This window comes from Cydia amplana, chromosome 7 (assembly GCF_948474715.1).
Source record: "Cydia amplana chromosome 7, ilCydAmpl1.1, whole genome shotgun sequence".
Taxonomy (NCBI): domain Eukaryota; kingdom Metazoa; phylum Arthropoda; class Insecta; order Lepidoptera; family Tortricidae; genus Cydia; species Cydia amplana.
In genome coordinates this window covers 17440903-17459699 of record NC_086075.1, presented here as the reverse complement: position 1 = coordinate 17459699, position 18797 = coordinate 17440903, and the positions used below count along the sequence as shown (strand labels likewise).

The window sequence follows — 18797 nt, the reverse complement described above, 5'->3', positions numbered from 1 at the left end:
TTTGGCATTTACATACTTGTTAAAACGGGACAGGCATGATGACAAATGATAAAAACCGACTGCCGTATTCGAACTTCAAGATATTCACAAGAGACGACACGTACTAGATCCATTCTATATACGTTATAGGTACTGCCGTATTCGAACTTCAAGATATTCACAAGAGACGACACGTACTAGATCTATTCTAGACACGTTATAGTTTAGATTTCAACTAGTTCTCTTTTGCAGCGCAATTCGGGCAACCAATGTCACTTTTACGTGTAGATGTGAATTGGATCTCTAAGCCATATCTTGTGGAAATCGTTCAAGAGTATCTCCAGAATCGCGCAAATGTCAAATTTGACAGGTTAGATCTTAAACATATCGTTATCGTATCTTGGTGATGTCTAAAAGATATCTTATAGATGTCTATTTCAAAATTCGAATCGGGCCCCCAGTTTGGATTTCAACTAGTTCTCTTTTGCAGCGCAGCAGCATCGTTGCAGAGTTGTCTTGGTCTACTCTACATATAGGATTGCGTAATGTGTCATAGCACTCCTTTTACGGTTTTTGGTTAGTGGTGAAAGAAAGGAGCCTATGACATTCAAATAAGTCCTTTAAGGTTTATACATGCCTCGTCAAAATCGTTTCAGTACCTATAGTGATAAAAGTTGTTTACCTATATTATGGATATCATTGATATACCTAGGTATTTTTTTAAATAAATTATTCTACTTCAGGTTTTATTCTTTCAACATAATGTATACATAAGTACATAAAACACACCCGAAGCAAAATTTTCAACCAAAATTAATAAGACTTGCGTTTATCGTTTTGTCTAAAACGACGCCCAGAGTTTCCCCTTAATCCGACTTATCGATAATTTATGTTCAACTTAACTAATTAAAAGTCAAGTCCCAAGGATAAAATAATTATCACTTAATGGGAAGTAACGTAAACAGAAATTCGATTACTTACTTATCCAAAGTTTTGTAATTCGAGATTCTTGTTGTATTCTGCTAAGAAAATATTCAAATAAAAAGTATCCATCTCAGCAAAAAGCTGTATAAGATAATTATCAAAATAAGTTTTATTTATTGTAACAAGCCGTTTCGTTTTTCTTGGTCCGTTAATTAAACCGAACAGCGAGCGACGAGCTAATATACAAAAGAGTGTCGCGTCGGACGGTGATTCTTCGGCGCGCGGGGTAGGGCCGGGAGGCGCGGCGGGCGGGGCGAGAGGCGCGCGGCAGTACCGTGCCGCGTCGCGCCCGGGCCGTCCGTCCGCTCCAGCCTTACGTAACGATGCCCGACCCCGAGAGCTGATGGCCGCGCTCGTATGGTGGCTGGCGGCCTGCTGCCTCGCCCGCGCCGCCACCGCCGGCAACCCCGACGCCAAGCGCCTCTACGACGACCTGCTCTCCAACTACAACAAGCTGGTCCGGCCCGTCGTCAACACCACCGATGTCCTCCGCGTCTGCATCAAACTCAAACTCAGCCAGCTCATTGACGTCGTAAGTTGCCGAACGGCTCGCTCGCGCGTGCCCTGCATGTGCACCGAGGGCCGATACTGACCTACATCGAGGGTGCAGTGCGAACACATACCTTGGTTGCACTTGCGCGCCGCATTTGGAATTTAAATAGACATGAATCGCATCAACGCCTCGGGCCCGCGCCCCGATTTTTGTAGGACACTTGAGCTTTACACTAATCTGCCTAAGTCGAAAGGTATATTTGTAAGAGTTCGCGCGGAGCCCACGTCCCTATCCTCGCGAGACGCCGCGCTGTCTCTTCCTATGTATTACAAATCAGATACCATAAATCACCGAAGTAGAAACGGACCCCCGATTTTCTTCAAACTCGTTATTATTGTTTGGTCAGGAGGAAAGGTTTCTTTATTATGGATGTCTGTGGATGGGCATTCGTAAACATGGGAATAAAGGTATCGAGCCTCTGGGGAGGTGCCTGTCATGTAATCGCTTGGAGTGAGCTTGCGGTGTCTGAGGTGTAATTAACTAAAAGGGAACAATTATTTTGTTGTGCGCTGTATTGGATTAGGCCGTTATAAACCCTTTCAACTGATTAATAGTCTCAATTGCAACAAAATGATCCAATCCATTATCCGGTACAATAATTTGTTTGAAACCCGACAACGGGAAAGCGGATTAGGTTATTATCGGTTTAGTTATTCATTTTACTAAGCCTGAATATTGAACTAAAGGGAGTTCTGAAACAAAGAGCAATTTATTAGGTAACTAAGCAATATATAAAGTTTCTTTTGAATGTGTAATCATTATCACACCTAAAGCTATCTATTTATCACATGTTAATGAGGACATAACGCGAGTTTTGTAGGGACTATCAAAAACTCACGCTTTCAAAAAACAATTTTCTTTTAAAACCTATTTATATACATATGTTACGTGAGAGTAACTAAGATACAAATGTGTTAAAAATACTGTGGAGAGTGTATTTATAATTTTCGTAAAAGTATACTACTTTGATTAGACCAGATAGTGTAACAGTGGATTTTTCATTTAATTAATAGGTACCTATTAGTACCTATGTTACGAGTAGGTTATACAATTAGGGTATACAATAGGTAGTAAGTAGTAATTATACTTTAATTATACAGAGTGTTTCCTGTAACAGGAGCAATAAATTAAACTGTAGGCTGTACTCCTCAAACTGACCAACATTTGTTGAGCAACTTTTGAAAATAACTCATGTTTGATTTTTATTACACTTTAAAGTTTATTCTAAGACGCAATGTATTGCAAATTTTGTTACGTTTAAAGCGTGACAAGCAACGTCGAACACACTGATGTTAGCGTGCATTGGAGGCAATATTTATTTTGTATGAAAAAGAGGATGTCTAAAGGATTCATAATATTTAAAAGTTGCTGAACAAATGTTGGTCAGTTTGAGGAGTACAGCCTTTAGTTTAATTTATTGATCCTGTTACAGGAAGCATCCTGTATAACGCTGCTTGTTTAATAATATCAGTGAATGCTATACTTATTAGATCCATTTTATTACGAAATTCTAGCTCAGTAGCCATCTTACTAAGTACTACTCTTAATAATATCTGTATTCATAAAAAAAATGTAACATAAAATTCGCTTCGCTAATTAAAACAATCACTCTTGGATAATGTAATGAGAAAATAATTAGTTAACATGATAAATTAGGCCATAGGCGGTCAACAGCATCTGGCCTAATAACCGCCGGACCCTTGCCTTGTGGCGTTCCGATAGCTACCAGTAATTGATAATATTATAAAGTCAGTGGCCCAGTCATTAACGTGGCGAGGTGGAAGTAATTTCATTAATACACAAATGATGTTAAATTCAAGCGTTCAAATGGCTTGTTAAAGGTTATTGGTTAAAATTGGGGTGTTTTTATTACTCGTTTGAAGAAAATAACGTTTTCAGAGTGTAGGTGCCTATATAATAGCTAAGTATTTATATACCTACCTATATGTATCTAAAGCAAGGCTTACAACCTGAAGAGCTTGATGAATTCTCTCGTAGGTAAGCTAGCCTTAGACTAATCTTACTTAAGGAAATGACTAGACTTTTAGTAATTTTACCTGAATCTATTAGGTATTATTTATTTTCTAGTGTAGAAGGTGAATCCAAACATGTTTGCTGTCATAGTGACATTAAGCTACAAAGGTAATTACGAGTATTCCACAGTTTTCTTCGTTGTTTTGGATTATAATGTTACATCCAAACGGCCCGATTCTACCTTTAAGATGCGTCATATATTACGTCTAGATACGATATGGATTAATCAGTGTCAAAAGCGATGTTTCCTCAAACAGAAAAAATGACGTATCTTATCTTATTGTAGTTCGAATCGGGCCGAATGTTTTGTTTTCTGAGGAAAATCGCAATTTACACAAGTTGTACAATAATTGAGAACATAAATCTCAATAAAATAAATATTACCCAATTTTGGATATGTTTGATCGTCTATCCGTCAACGTTACTGTAAGTGGATTGTTTATATTATTATTGCAGTATCCTTATCGGAGTTGGTGAAAGTTGGTCAACTTTTCGATTTGATATTTTGTATTTCATTCTTTGTTACATTGTTTTCTACTTTTCTTCGGTGGCGACTTAAAAAGTTTGTATTAGCTCAGCTGGGATAAACTGACGGCTGAAGTTATCTGATCAATCGCCTAAATTACTTACCTAGAGTGGCCTATGTAAAATTATTACTTAGTTATAAAAATATATAATTATTTATTTAATAACATATTAAGAGTTACTTACTCTTAAATATAGTCATAGCCCCGCAAAACTCAAAAAACCGGCCAAGTGCGAGTCGGACTCGCGCACGGAGGGTTCCGCACCATCAACAAAAAATAGAGCAAAACAAGCAAAAAAAACGGTCACCCATCCAAGTACTGACCCCGCCCGACGTTGCTTAACTTCGGTCAAAAATCACGTTTGTTGTATGGGAGCCCCACTTAAATCTTTATTTTATTCTGTTTTTAGTATTTGTTGTTATAGCGGCAACAGAAATACATCATCTGTGAAAATTTCAACTGTCTAGCTATCACGGTTCGTGAGATACAGCCTGGTGACAGACGGACGGACGGACGGACGGACGGACGGACGGACAGCGGAGTCTTAGTAATAGGGTCCCGTTTTTACCCTTTGGGTACGGAACCCTAAAAATGAATTTGACTGCGGGGTCATCAGTCTCTAGTTATGTAACTTAGAATAACTAAGTAGTATTAATTAACTACTATTAGTAAGTAACTAATAACTACAATATATTACGTTACGGTAATGTTTTTTAACATAGATTTAAATTTATTTGCATGATTTGAAGTTACATCAGCGTTTATATTCTGTAATGGGTAAAACACTGTTAAAATGTACAACACAAGTACCTATTAAAAAATATTACCAACGGGTCGATCAACTATTTCTTGAATTCATTCTGTTTCATCAGACGGAACACAACTGTAATAAACACAATAATAAAGCCTTAAGCATTCTTAGATTAGTACCTACCTATGTTGTTACTGGCCTATAATAGAATGAGTTCATTATATCATAACTAGGTACGACAAAATTGCATGAGTTTGCTTTTAGTCCAAAAGGCGTACGTAACCAATAACGGCAATAACCATGGCAGAAGGAATTGATTAACCCGTATAGACTGTACGAAAAGAGAAGAGTCGTAGAATACATCGTCAGGTGACAAGCAAAAGTCACTAATTACAATAAAATATATGTAAACAAAAATCAACCTTCTTCATATAGTTTTGATTTTAATTTTACTTTTATTGTGTTTTATCTGGCAAGGTTTAGTTTATGTGCATTGTCCTTGCATTCTACTGGGTTATGTTTCTTTGTTATGTAAAATTTTAGTATTATTATTATTTTAAAATTTCATCCCGTGGAAGCTATTACGCTCAATGTACTGTTTTACTTCCTATAGGTTAGATAGAATTTATGATAAAACGATAGATGCTTAACTTATAGAACACTTCACATTGGCGCCCAACGTGGGGCCAATACATTTCAACACTCTTCTCTTTCCGCTGAGACTCTAACAAGATATTTGAAATAACTTGACAAATAATTAAAGTCCAATAATGTAGGTAGACAGAACCGCAAATATTGACCGGACTAATTATTGAAGGATATATGCGGTATCGTTATGTGACAAAGGAAAGGGTTTCATGTATATGTTCCGATGCCTATCTTTTAATCTTGCTCGATCCGTTCCTACGCCACATATCTACCTATGTACATATAAACACACGCGAAACTAAGTTAAGGCCATATTCAGAAATTTTCATTTTAATCTCAATTAGATGAATATATGTGTGGTTCTCTTTTGCACATATAAGTGGGTCGTGGGGCAAGCAGGCGCGCGTAACCAATGTAATGTTGATATCATTTTGTTATGTCATAAGCACAGTTTTGGACTAAGCTTATTAGGCGCGTTATTTCATAGCTAACTAAAGAGCATGTACAGGACTAGTATAGTGTGATCTCCAACAATGCTTATTTGCTTTGTATCTTGAGGTCTAGATGTATTGGAAATGGGCTCAGAGTTAAGATGTTTTGGTGAATAAGGTAACTGGTGATATCGGAACGTGACGTAATCTTCTGGATTAAGACGAAATAATAATTGCTATCAATATTAGTTATCGACCAAGGATACATTAATAGGGATGATGACACATGTTGAATTTTATAACAAAATCTAGTAAAATAGATAGCAAACGAGCAATTTATCACAATAATGTGGATATTAAAATAAAATATTGAAAAATTACAAAACTACAGGACCTGAAAGTTTCAAAATTTAAGTTTTTTTTTAACTTCCGAAAACGATAAAAGTAAGGGTACCATTCGATTCCTTACATTTCATCCTAAAAAATATTGTATAGCAACTATATACATAAACGCAATATTTCACCGACAAAAACGCAATTTTCATGTTTTGTCCATACTACAAGATGGGCCAGAGACCTTGACGTCACGTTCCCTTGCCGTTTTGTATAGGGCGTTTCGCGAGTGAAGTGCGACTGTCGGCATTTGACTACAATTTCTGACTTTTGTGTTACTTTAATGCAATGGGTCCCATATAGACATTTGATCCTAAAAACAAACCCGATCGATTGATACCCTAAATGAAAATTAGTCACATGACTAATAGGCTACATAGCCTATTGTCGTGTAAACGTAACATTTTCCTATTCGGCCACATTCACTGCCAGCAACCCGCTAGGTGAGATCTCTGTTCGTAGGCGCTTTTCGCTACATATGGGTTTTCCCGTACCATTTCGGTACGCTCGTAGCGCGTATCTGACCTGACGGTACGTCGTAGCACATCGTAGTGTGTAGAGTCAGAACAAGCTAACTCTGCAGCGATTTTGATAGCACAGACTGTGCCAGTGCTATTTTAAACGTCATCATTTCATAGAATTATGACGTTTAAAATAACACTTGCACAGTCTGTGCTATCAAAATCGCTGTAGAGTTATCTTGTCCTGACTCTAGCCTCAATTATTAGAAGGGAAAATCTGAGTATATAAACACAACCTGGAGCAAAACAAGAACGGTAACATTTTTGTGATACTGCATCATTATCATCTACAATATTAAAACAAATTAGAATACTTTGGATTCATTCCACATTTTCATTAAAACCTGCATTATTCTCGAATGGACATTTAAAATAAACATGATACTTAAAATAAATTAGTTTCGTGCACTCGCTCGCTCGATCTTTAAAAATATGGTATTGATATGGTAGGTAACTCTCATTCCAGTACCTCGACAGTAATATCAAGTCAAATTTTTTTTAACTAAACGTCGTTTTGTTTAGGTACGTCTGCACTGTGGCTGTTCTAAAAAAGCAGCAGTAATATTCGCATTTAAATATGGTATTATAATTTCATTGAGTTCGTTTCTGAACGCGCTTCAATAAGTTAAGTCTAAAATGTGGAACAAGATTTTTAAATAATAATTTGCACCTGAATGGGGGAGTGTCGGAAAACGTCGACGTTTCGTTTCACGCGTAACTTAGGTACATTTGAGATATCTCCAAATTTTATTTTTACGTCTGTTCATTTCCTGCAAACATTTCGTGCGGCATGAAAAATTTAGGGGCTTGAAGGTGAGATGATCGAAAAACTGGAGCTATATTAGAGTGTTTTGACAGCTCGTGACAAGTAGGGCAAAGCTGACATTAATGACGTTACTTTTTGAATAAATATTTGGGGAGAGAAAATAAGATAAGATATTTGGGGAGAGAAAATAAGATAAGATATTAATCTTATCTTATTTTATCTCCCCAAATATTTATTCAAAAAGTAACGTCATTAATGTCAGCTTCGTATGTAAATAAATATGTTTAGGAACAATCTCACAGACGTTCGTAAACGACATAAACGTGTCCCTATTTGTCATGTCGGCATTTGTGTTTGTTGGAAAGAGATACAATTTAACTAAGGTATGCTAAGTTTAATAAATAAGGGAGTTAAATCCCAAACAATGCAAAGCTTATACATATTATGGTGAATAGGTACATTGCTTATTATACAACTTTTAAGTTACTAACCTACTGCCGCAAAAAGTTGCAACTCGAAATTATCTAATCATCATTCGACAAAGTTGTTCTTTTTGGTTGAACACATCACATTTATTGTGTTTATATTTATCCATCTGATCGCCGATGGTTATTTACTTTGGGCGGAGGCGTGCGCGCGTTTATTTAATTTTGTATCAATAACGTTATTTGTTGTGGTATAAAATGGTTTGCATGGATCCAGTGAATTATGGATGTTAGGGTTGGCTACGATATATCCCAACCAGTAATCTAGTAACATAAACTTTAACAAGAAAATAAATATTAACCTCTAGGCTACACGGCCACGGCGGCACCCGTCCTAATTTCTAAAGTAGGTAACTATATGCAATCTTTGAATTCGCCTTTAGAGTTGGACAAGGACACTAGGTACGGTACGGTAGGTAGTTGCTAGGTAGGTAGGTAAGGCGAGTAGTACGTGCTTGCTTCTCCTCTACGAATCCCTTGCATATTATTTTAAAATGAAGTTGGCAGTTAAAAACTTCGTGATCGTAACTTTCAACCCCATTTTTACCCTTTAGGGCTTTAATTCGAACCATCCTTTCTTAAGAGGTCTACAACGTTTAAAGAAGATGTTCCATATTTCTATGTTCTCCCCAGAGTCTCATACTATCTCCATACCAAATTTCATCTAAATCGGTTCAGTGTTTTAAGCGTAAAGAGGTAACAGGTGGGCAGACAGAGTTACTTTCACATTTGCAAAGTAGAGTTCATATAATAGATGACAAAGTTAGTTAGGTAAATAATGAAAAAATATGAATTACTTGTCGGTTGTTTATTGACGAACCCTAATAGCTGCTGGGAAATTACCCACGCAAAGAAATAACACGTTTTTATTATATGTTAGATAAACATTCGTCGCTGATCTAATTCGACACTTATTGGATTAACGCACATAACGCTGCACCACTATTAGAAATAGAAATTGTTTATTCGTGGCAAAGATAGACAGTAGTGATACAAATATCGCTTATAGGTCTCAATACAATTGATTATAGCGGTATCTTTGTAACCGTTACTAGAGTGCTGAATGCTATCTATTATTAACGTTATTAAACATCCGATATTCGAACTCAACAATACTAAACACACAATATATTATCCAATGTAAAGTGCCTCTATGTTAAGTCTACGAAAATGTGACTTGTATTACCAAATGTATGTAGCAGGCGACTTAACTGCGAGGCCAATTGGAATATGCATTTTAAGATCAAAATTATGTCATTTTGTTATCCTTCGCGCGTGCATTTCACTCACACTCATTCGTACCTACATGTATAGGCGCAAGCGAGACGCACGGGCGAATTATAACAAAATTACATGATTTAGACATCAACATGTATGTTTAAATTGGCATCTGAGACGGCCACATCTTTGTGACATTCGCTCATACTCGTACTTCGTTGAAAATATGAAATTTATGACACTGTTGCCAAATTCACATCTTTTTAGGGTTCCGTAGCCAAATGGCAAAAAACGGAACCCTTATAGATTCGTCATGTCTGTCTGTCTGTCCGTCTGTCCGTCTGTCCGTCTGTCTGTCCGTCCGTATGTCACAGTCACTTTTCTCCGAAACTATAAGAACTATACTGTTGAAACTTGGTAAGTAGATGTATTCTGTGAACCGCATTAAGATTTTCACACAAAAATAGAAAAAAAACAATAAATTCTTGGGGTTCCCCATACTTCGAACTGAAACTCAAAAATTTTTTTTTCATCAAACCCATACGTGTGGGGTATCTATGGATAGGTCTTCAAAAATGATATTGAGGTTTCTAATATCATTTTTTTCTAAACTGAATAGTTTGCGCGAGAGACACTTCCAAAGTGGTAAAATGTGTGTCCCCCCCCCTGTAACTTCTAAAATAAGAGAATGATAAAACTAAAAAAAATATATGATGTACATTACCATGTAAACTTCCACCGAAAATTGGTTTGAACGAGATCTAGTAAGTAGTTTTTTTTTATACGTCATAAATCGCCTAAATACGGAACCCTTCATGGGCGAGTCCGACTCGCACTTGGCCGCTTTTTTATACCATTTACGAAAATATCACTTTTATTCTCAAATATAGCCGGCGACTTAACTGAGACGGACACATCTTTGTGACGTCACTTCATTGTAATCGGGCGCGACGGGGCAATTCCCGATATTACGCAACGCTCAGTGATTACGGCCGTTATTTGAGAAAGCTTTCAAAGATTTCAAAGGCCTCATTGAGTACGAACGTAGCTAGGTACTTGATGAAGTGCCGCCATTCCGTCCATGCTTCGGCGACATATCCTGAAACTTGGAGCAGTATTCGAATTTTAAAAAGAGCAATTGTGGCCTTAAAATTAGTTTTCTATAGGTACTATTCTTAACTGCAATGTTTTGCTGGCCTGTCACTCTGACCTCCGCCGGTAAACAGTTGCAAGATATTGTCGCTGTGTGACTGACGGGCCAAAATAACAACAATAGTTTATTCATGAAAAAATAATAATTCGTTGCCCATTAGTTAATACACACCAGCCAATTTTATTAGCTACTTACTCATGACGAATATTTAATTTGCATATGACACAAAAACACTTTCATACCAACATCATCAATATGCTAATGGAGCTTCGGAATGGACAAAGAGGTATATTCCGATTTTAAAAATATGACACCAACTTTGTTTAAGTCATAATCGCACTTGTTTATCGCGAGAGGGACTTACTAAAAGTGGAATTAAATTGATATCAGGAACTATTTTCGTTTTAACGTACGTACGTTGTGTACGTTTAAGACTGAAATCACTGCAATATAGAGGTAGGTATTTTATTGATACAACGAAATACAGGTAGATAAAACATAATAAAAATAAAACACTTGTATTAAAAACTTATAAAAAAAATCGCTTCGGTCGGTTCGTCGATTCGGTCCCCATAAGGCTGGCCCGTTGCCCTACCGGATAGCAATGCTGATCCGCTGAACGAAATAGGTATTGGCCAGCAGCATGGTCACCAGAAGCCTCTATACCTAAGCCTTTTTAAACTATGGACCCAGAGTCTTCAATAAATGTTTTTATAAGACGCTATGATAGCTCATCATAGCCTCCCGAGACCCAGAAGCATTTGTTTTGTTTTTGAATTTGGAACCCATAGTTACTCAAAGAAAGTTCAAAATATTTTTTGGAATATGTACAAAAATTTGTAGGGCAAACCTTGGCTTATCGGTGATACTTGGTAATTCGGTGATGATGCGTTGTTATCTTACGCTGAGCTTACAATGCTGAAATGTAAGCAATTAAATCTCTGCCAACCCAATTGCAAGCATCAAAACTAACAGCTGCCAACAATTTTATAGCTCGCATTTCTTCATGGTGAGAACTGTGTAAGATTATAACGCAGTATCACCGAATTACCAAGTATCACCGATAAGCCAAGGTTTGCCCTACTACTAGGCCCATACGGCCCCTGGAGCCCTGAAACCCCCTGAAACCCTGGGGTTTCAACCCCAAACGCCGCAAATACGTCGCTACTGGTATCATATATTTCAAATCTGAATAGTCCTTGTGGAGCAATTCCGCCCCAGTAACAACAAATTTATTGTCCTGCGAAGTATGATACTGAGTTATTTATTGCATCGTTTCGGACTATTAAATTTTTGATAACTTATTTCGACACAAACACTAAATCTTCGTTAAGCCACAGGAGTAAAAAAGGAAATCATAATTAATTATTTTACTTTAACATTTTTGACTTTACTTATGTGAAAGGCTCACACTGAAAACTGCTGTCCAAGTTGTCAAACAAAGACTTCTTTATCCTGTACAGTTTGATGGTGCAGAAAAGCCTAACTTTGTGTATGATGTAGTTACCTAATTAATATAAATTTGTGTACATTAACAATAATGATCCTATTAGTTTCTCAATACACGAAAATTGAATTAAATTCTAACGAACAGTAGTATCATAGTAAGTTTTCTGTAATTGGTCCTGTTTTAGAGATAAGTAATGACAATTCTTGTGATAATTTGTTTCCGTAATACGAGTAACTCAGTGAATAAATAATGGCATTTTACCTGCGATTAAAATTCGGAATACGATTAAAATTGAGAAAAACGCCGTTGTCTGCTTAACCGGCGCTAACTAAATGACTACAGTTATTTCTATTGCTCGGCCGCCACATTAGGCTTTTATTAGAGCGGAATCTCGGCAGGTGAATATTTTATGTCCCTGTGGGTCTCGCTATCACCATCTGCATTCCCGTGGGGTATTAGCCCACGTCCGGCCGGCTAGGCTGTTTCACCGCTACTTTGTCTACATTTAGGTCTTTGTATTTTTAGGGTTAATACTAATGTCGAAACTTAAACAAAACTAATAAATATGTAAAAATAAACTACCTACTAAAACCCGTCCCGTGCCCATCACGCTCGCTGCGTTGCCGCGTTGGATTGCGATGGACAGCCTTTGTATCAGGCTATTCAATTCTTGGGATTAGTTGCCAAGCGGACCCCAGGCTCCCATGAGCCGTGGCAAAAATGCCGGGATAACGCGAGGAAGACTGTCTTATGCCACAGTTATTATGTCTTATTTTCTCAGAGTACACTTGTAACAGAGTCCCCTCATTTACGACCATGCGACCTGGGAAAGTATCCTGTCGCAATTCGAAAATGTTTGAAAGTCTCATGTTTCGTCAGACTAACTTTCATTTGACCAAACGCGTCTTTTTTCAAAACCTATAAAATTTTCTTAACCCTTAAATGCATAGTGTTGCCAAATGTCTACAAAGCATTAGACAGCTCACAGATTAAGGGTTAAACAAATTCTATTTATTCCTGTATACTATTTCAATAGTAAAACTAATAAATTTTCCGAATTATTACATAAATTTACGCAGTATTTTAATTTATAAAAATTACATTTTTTTATAGACGAAATGTCGGAAAACTTGGAAAAACCTGGAAGTTGATGATTTTGAGTATGTGATTTTGGGCAGATTTTTCGGGGTTTGTAATTATTTTATATATACAAACTTTATCATAGGAACATCATAAATAGTGTACATTCCTGATGGCAGTTAAGATTATTCCTATACCCTTTACTAATAGCTATATATTTCCAAAAATATAATTTAGCCTATGCAACTTTTAACACTGATTTCGCAGTGAAAATCGATGATATAATTTTTTTTACTATTTTACCTAGAAACGGCAATCAATTATGTGATACATATATTAATTTCGGACAAAAAGAATAAATCATGCATTTAAGGGTTAAGTCCCGACCTCATAACTTCGTAAATCCCGACCTAGTTTACAAGAGTATCTTTGTTATCGAGTTCGAGTTAAACATCAGCGAGTACCTACAAGAATAATAAACAAAGGTTTAAATGAGTTGAAAGCCGGGAAGTCGTTGTGAAGAAACTTTCCCTTGTAGACGCACGTACTCGGTGTAAGTACTTCCGTCGCGAATCTTCACTCACTATAGCTTGCAAAATAATTGAACAACGGTTTTTATTTACGTTACAATGTCCTAAAAGTTTACGTCTCTAGAGAGCTCTTAAGCGATACTGTTTGTGCAAGGTAAAATTAATTCGTAATATTTTTACGACACATCGTAACTTGTCGGATCACAGTGTTTAACTGTGCCGTGTGTGTGTCTGCACACAACGCCGCAACTCTCAATTAGGTGGAATCCGTACTCTAGTAAATTAAGTGATTACCAAGAGTGCATCAGTGATTATGGACACAGTCATAAAGTCATAACTATAACTCGGCGGCCATAACGGGCAGAGTAGCGGCGGCTCGGGGACGTAAATGTGACTAAAGCGCCGCGCCGGAGGGTTGCGAAAGGCCGGGCTATACGTGGATTCCTCACTTGACACTTCCTATTCGGTTTTAGGTTTATATACCTATTTATGTGCGCGAATAAAAAAATAGTCTTTACGTTTCGTTAGCGTAACACATTTCCATTTTGAGACTCAATAATGATTAGGTTGTACCTACGCTCGTCTCTAAAATAACACAAATTTTGAATTCAAAATAAATTTGTTTTATTACATCGAGACATCGAGGAAAAGGCCTTCACAGCCTTTTTTTAATATTTTGATATTGCCGAAATTCAAGTAAAACATCGTCTTTCAGTCACTCAGTCAACTAATTCACATTTAAATAGTGTGGGGACTGCAGCCCAAACCTTTTTGCGCAAACTAGGGGTTGCGGTAGGACAGTACAATAGGCTAGTGATATATTACTCCCATAAAACCCAACCACTATACGACTTTACGACAGCCATGGTAAAAATGGTTGGAGCTATTTATAAAACTGGCCCAAATTTGCGACTAGGTAAAGGAATTTACATAAGTAATTAATTTATTCTGGTCAGGGGTTGCGAGGCTAGGGGCGTCATGGTCCGGCCGCGAAGGGTTTGGGACTTGCTGTGAAATGATAATATTTTACTGACGCACAAAAATTACTTGTGTTCCGGGAAAATTTTCGAAGTCAACACCTGAGAGTTGTTGAATAAATTTGTTTAGTGAGTTAACACGTGTAACCATTGGTGCTCCAATATGTAATGCTTGTATATAGAATATACAGGGCATTTTTTCAACTCTGGAAGGTAAATAAGTATGTAGCTTAACTTTTTTTTGCTATTTCTGGCAGTTAAAGTGCATGTTGTTTAGTATGTATGACCTATAATAATTATAACAAAATATGGATAAAGGTTAAAAAAACTTTGTGTACAGTCTTGTTTCTTATAATATATGTACAATTGTACATTGTATGCTCGTAAGTCTGCTTGTTGAAAAATAAGAAGATTGTTCTATTTCACATTTGGAAAGGAATGCTTAAAATATCTTATATAAAATACCTATCAACAAAATGGTTAAATCTGTAAAAGCTAAGTTTTTTAGTTATGTCATCCTCATTTACTAGAAAAGCATCCTTGGGAAAAAAGGTACCTTCACATATGACTGTGGACAGACATGGGGGCCGATTTTTGAATTTCGACCACTCGATTTCGTGTATTTCGTTAATTAATATATCCACTGTTAGGCATTTAAATTCTAGTAATAGAATTGAAATCGAGTGGTCAATACCAATAGATTCCAAATTTCGATCGCTCGTATTTCAAAAAATAGCATTTCGCCGTTTTCCACCAATTTTCGAGTGACGAAATCGAGCGATCGAAATTCAAAAATCGGCCCCCTGGTAGTTTCCTATTCGCGATTACTCATATGCGCTTACACGAGCGCCAAATAAGTTAGAAAAACCGGCCAAGTGCGAGTCGGACTCGCGCACGAAGGGTTCCGTACCATTACGCAAAAAAAAGGGCAAAAAAAAATCACGTTTGTTGTATGAGAGCCACTTAAATATTTATTATATTCTGTTTTTAGTACCTATTATTTGTTGTTATAGCGACAACGGCAATACATCATCTGTGAAAATTTCAACCGCCTAGCCATCACGGTTCATGAGATACAGCCTGGTGACAGACTGACGGACGGAGGGATAGATGGACAGCGGAGTCTTAGTAATAGGGTCCCGTTTTTACCCTTTGGGTACGGAACCCTAAAAGGCGAAAATTTTAACCTAACATAACTTCTGACGGCTCCGGGCACCGCGCAGTTAAAAGTTGCTCGTACGCTAAATTATTTTTACGGCTACTTATTCCCAACTGCGTTTTAACCTAGTGTACATATATGTACATATGTATTTAAGGGCAGGGTTGTATTTTAATAATACAATTGTATTATACTCGTATGTTTTAGAATTTCTAATCTCTAAAGTATCTATGATTCACAAAATTAGAATTTGAAACACCTGGGGCCTTACCATGATGTCCTTATTGCGATTCTTTTTAGGACCTAAACTGAATTGCTAAAGGACGGAGCTATGTAACTTAAGTATATACCTCAACTTACTGTCCTTTAGCGATGCAGTTTAGGTCCTAAACAGAATCGCAATAAGGACATCATGGTAAGGCCCTGGACCTGGGATGTCACAAAAATTGTCTTCTAACCTCTTATCTTGTTTCAGTTTTAGAATCTTGACCTAATTTTAGTACCTAATCTCTTGGTATTTTTTTCGAGTACCTTTTTTTCTTCTCTATACAACACAGCCGAGAAAGTAACCCAAGATTTTTGGACACCACACCACCACTACACATGTATGAAAGGTTAATAATATATACACTTTTAATTTTATTTTGCCAATCCAATGTCAATGTTATTGTATAGGTATACCGTCGTATAGCCATGTGTAAAAAGTAGAGTACCTATTTTTTTACCAAAGAGATAGTTATGTTTTGAGTGCCTTTGACTTTGATACGATTCATTTTCATTATTTCCTTGATCATGATTCTAACATTTTCTATTAGATTTCAGCGCTACAATACCAAGACAGAATAACCACATAGTGAGTGACACTAGAACTAGAATCCATCACTATCTAATCTGCAACCTGAGTCACGGGCACGTTGCCAGAATGCTGCAGAAGCGGCATAATTCCATCCCCTGACCACAGATCACATACTTAACAGACGAAGCATTTAACACAACAACACAACTCACACTCACCACGATATGTTGTATGTTCGCCTTTCTACTGCCTATCCTGTGCCATACATTTGTGTTCTGTGTTTTGTACCTACAATAAAGAGTTTATACATACATACATACATACATACATACATGCATATGTGAGAATGCAAAGTATAAACTTATTTATTATAAAAATTGCATCCACCCATTAAGGATGACTCACGCTAGAATGGTGCGGGTAAAACCGGGCCCCCTATACTTCGTTTTCTATGTCAGGTGATTGGTGAACACGTGATGATTTTTTCAGAAGTGTCGGATGCCTCAGCGACCCGGACCGTTCTAGCGTGAGTCATTCTTAAAGAGTGGTTACGCACTTTATAATAAATAAGTTTATAATAGTTTATAGTAGGTATATTTAATTATCGTGGTGATACCTGGTTATACAAGATTACCTATGTGTGGAGACTTCCATCCTTTGTAAATACCTTACAATGCCTATTGTGGAGTCATAGAGAAGTAATCTACGTCCCAAACCGACGTATGGGAAATATTACGTGTAATCCATACGCCAACACAGCGGGATTTTATATATACTTCTGTTCAGAGTGTTAAGTTTGTTAAAATTTTTGTCAAATTTCCCTACAATTTAAAGCCATATGGTTTTATGGGTTTTCAAGTATTTGACAATAACCAGATGGGGTTTAAAGGTCAGAAACTTGACAACAGCATTTTGTCACTATTTAACTTATTAAAAAAAAAACAACCGACCCTTAGGGCCCATTTAGACGATGCGAGAACTCGCATGCGAGTTTCATTACATTGCGGGTTTTGATCGGTCAGTTGATTTGGACGTAACCAACAGTACGCAATGTAACTAAAATCGCATGCGAGTTCGCGCGCCGTCTAAATCAGCCCTTATATTTAATACAAGGCATCAGTGGAACCACCCCTTATTTGGAACACTTTCAATAGACTAAATACCTATACATGGATCAAAGAAATGGTAAATAACGATAACAAGTCAAATAAGGATTGTAAACAAATATTCACGTGTTTCGGGATGAACGCGGAACCCCTTTAATTTCCTGTACCCTGTACGTGAAAGAGAATTTTACGAAGAATCCAATTTATTATTCATATCATTGTTTATTGTTTATTGTTTATTGTTTATGACAATTGTACCTTAACAGCTAAAGCCACAGCGGCACAAATTGGGAGACAGTAATACTTATACATAGGGTACACAAGTATTTACATACATAACAACATTATATAATACTACTTACAGGCATCTCTCGCTCTATCACTCTCTTACACTCAATCATCAGTCGTCCAATTGCACTCGCAAACAAATCACACTCCGGGTGTGCCTCGAGCACGGAGTTGAGCAGAGCGTGCGCGCGCGCGACCGGCGCCTGCGCGTGCGCCCGCGTGCGCGCGGTGCCCTCCGCCAGCAGCGGGTGGCGCCGCGCGCGAGTGTACTGGTTAGGCACAAATAATCGCATGAAGGCCTCGACAAGGGCTACGCTATCTATTATCATAAGCGTAACAATGCCTCCCCGTACCGTTTTATTATAAAAGTGCAAACGAGCGAACACCGCGTAATATGTTGTCGCCACAAGCCGTAACACAAACACACAACTTTGTAGTGGAACCTCGATAATACAAATCTAGGGAAATTTATAAAAAAAATGTGTTATTGAGTGTGAGTTTTCGTCTATTAATAATAATATTTTTAATAAGGTTGAAAATGTCTATTATTTTTTTCTTAGAGTTATCCAGGTTAATAATGAAATGTATTTGAGATGATAAGGCCTTAAGCAGAAATAAACGTACATACATATAATCATGCCTATTTCCTGGAGGGGTAGGCAGAGACCACGGATTTCCATTTGCTACGATCCTGACATACCTCTTTCGCTTCCGTTACTTTCATAACATTCCTCATACACGCTCGCCGGTTTAGGGTGCTCTTGACCTGGCCTTTCTTCAGGATTTCCCCGATCTGACCAGAGAAAGTCCGCCGAGGTCTGCCCTTCCAACTCCCTCTTCTACTTCTCCCTTCTACTCTCTTTGTCAACCTTCTTTCACTCATTCTTTCAACGTGTCGAAGCCATCTCAACATACCTTTCTCAATTTAGAAATAAACATGTTTTAATTTTTAAATTTCATTTCATTTC

The 18797-nt window shown here is 37.3% G+C and overlaps 1 protein-coding gene across 2 annotated transcripts in view; it reads left to right on the top strand.

Annotated features, from left to right (window-relative positions):
* Nucleotides 1-1110: 1110 nt before the first annotated feature.
* LOC134649557 (acetylcholine receptor subunit alpha-like) overlaps nucleotides 1111-18797 on the top strand; it is a 92536-nt gene continuing 74849 nt past the window's right edge. Inside the window, exon 1 of one of the 2 annotated variants that reach the window (XM_063504333.1) lies at nucleotides 1111-1495. In XM_063504333.1, the coding sequence (XP_063360403.1) occupies nucleotides 1307-1495 (189 nt within the window). In that variant the 5' untranslated portion in view covers nucleotides 1111-1306. The remainder of the gene's footprint in view (nucleotides 1496-18797) is intronic. The other variant, XM_063504332.1, reaches the window with a different exon arrangement.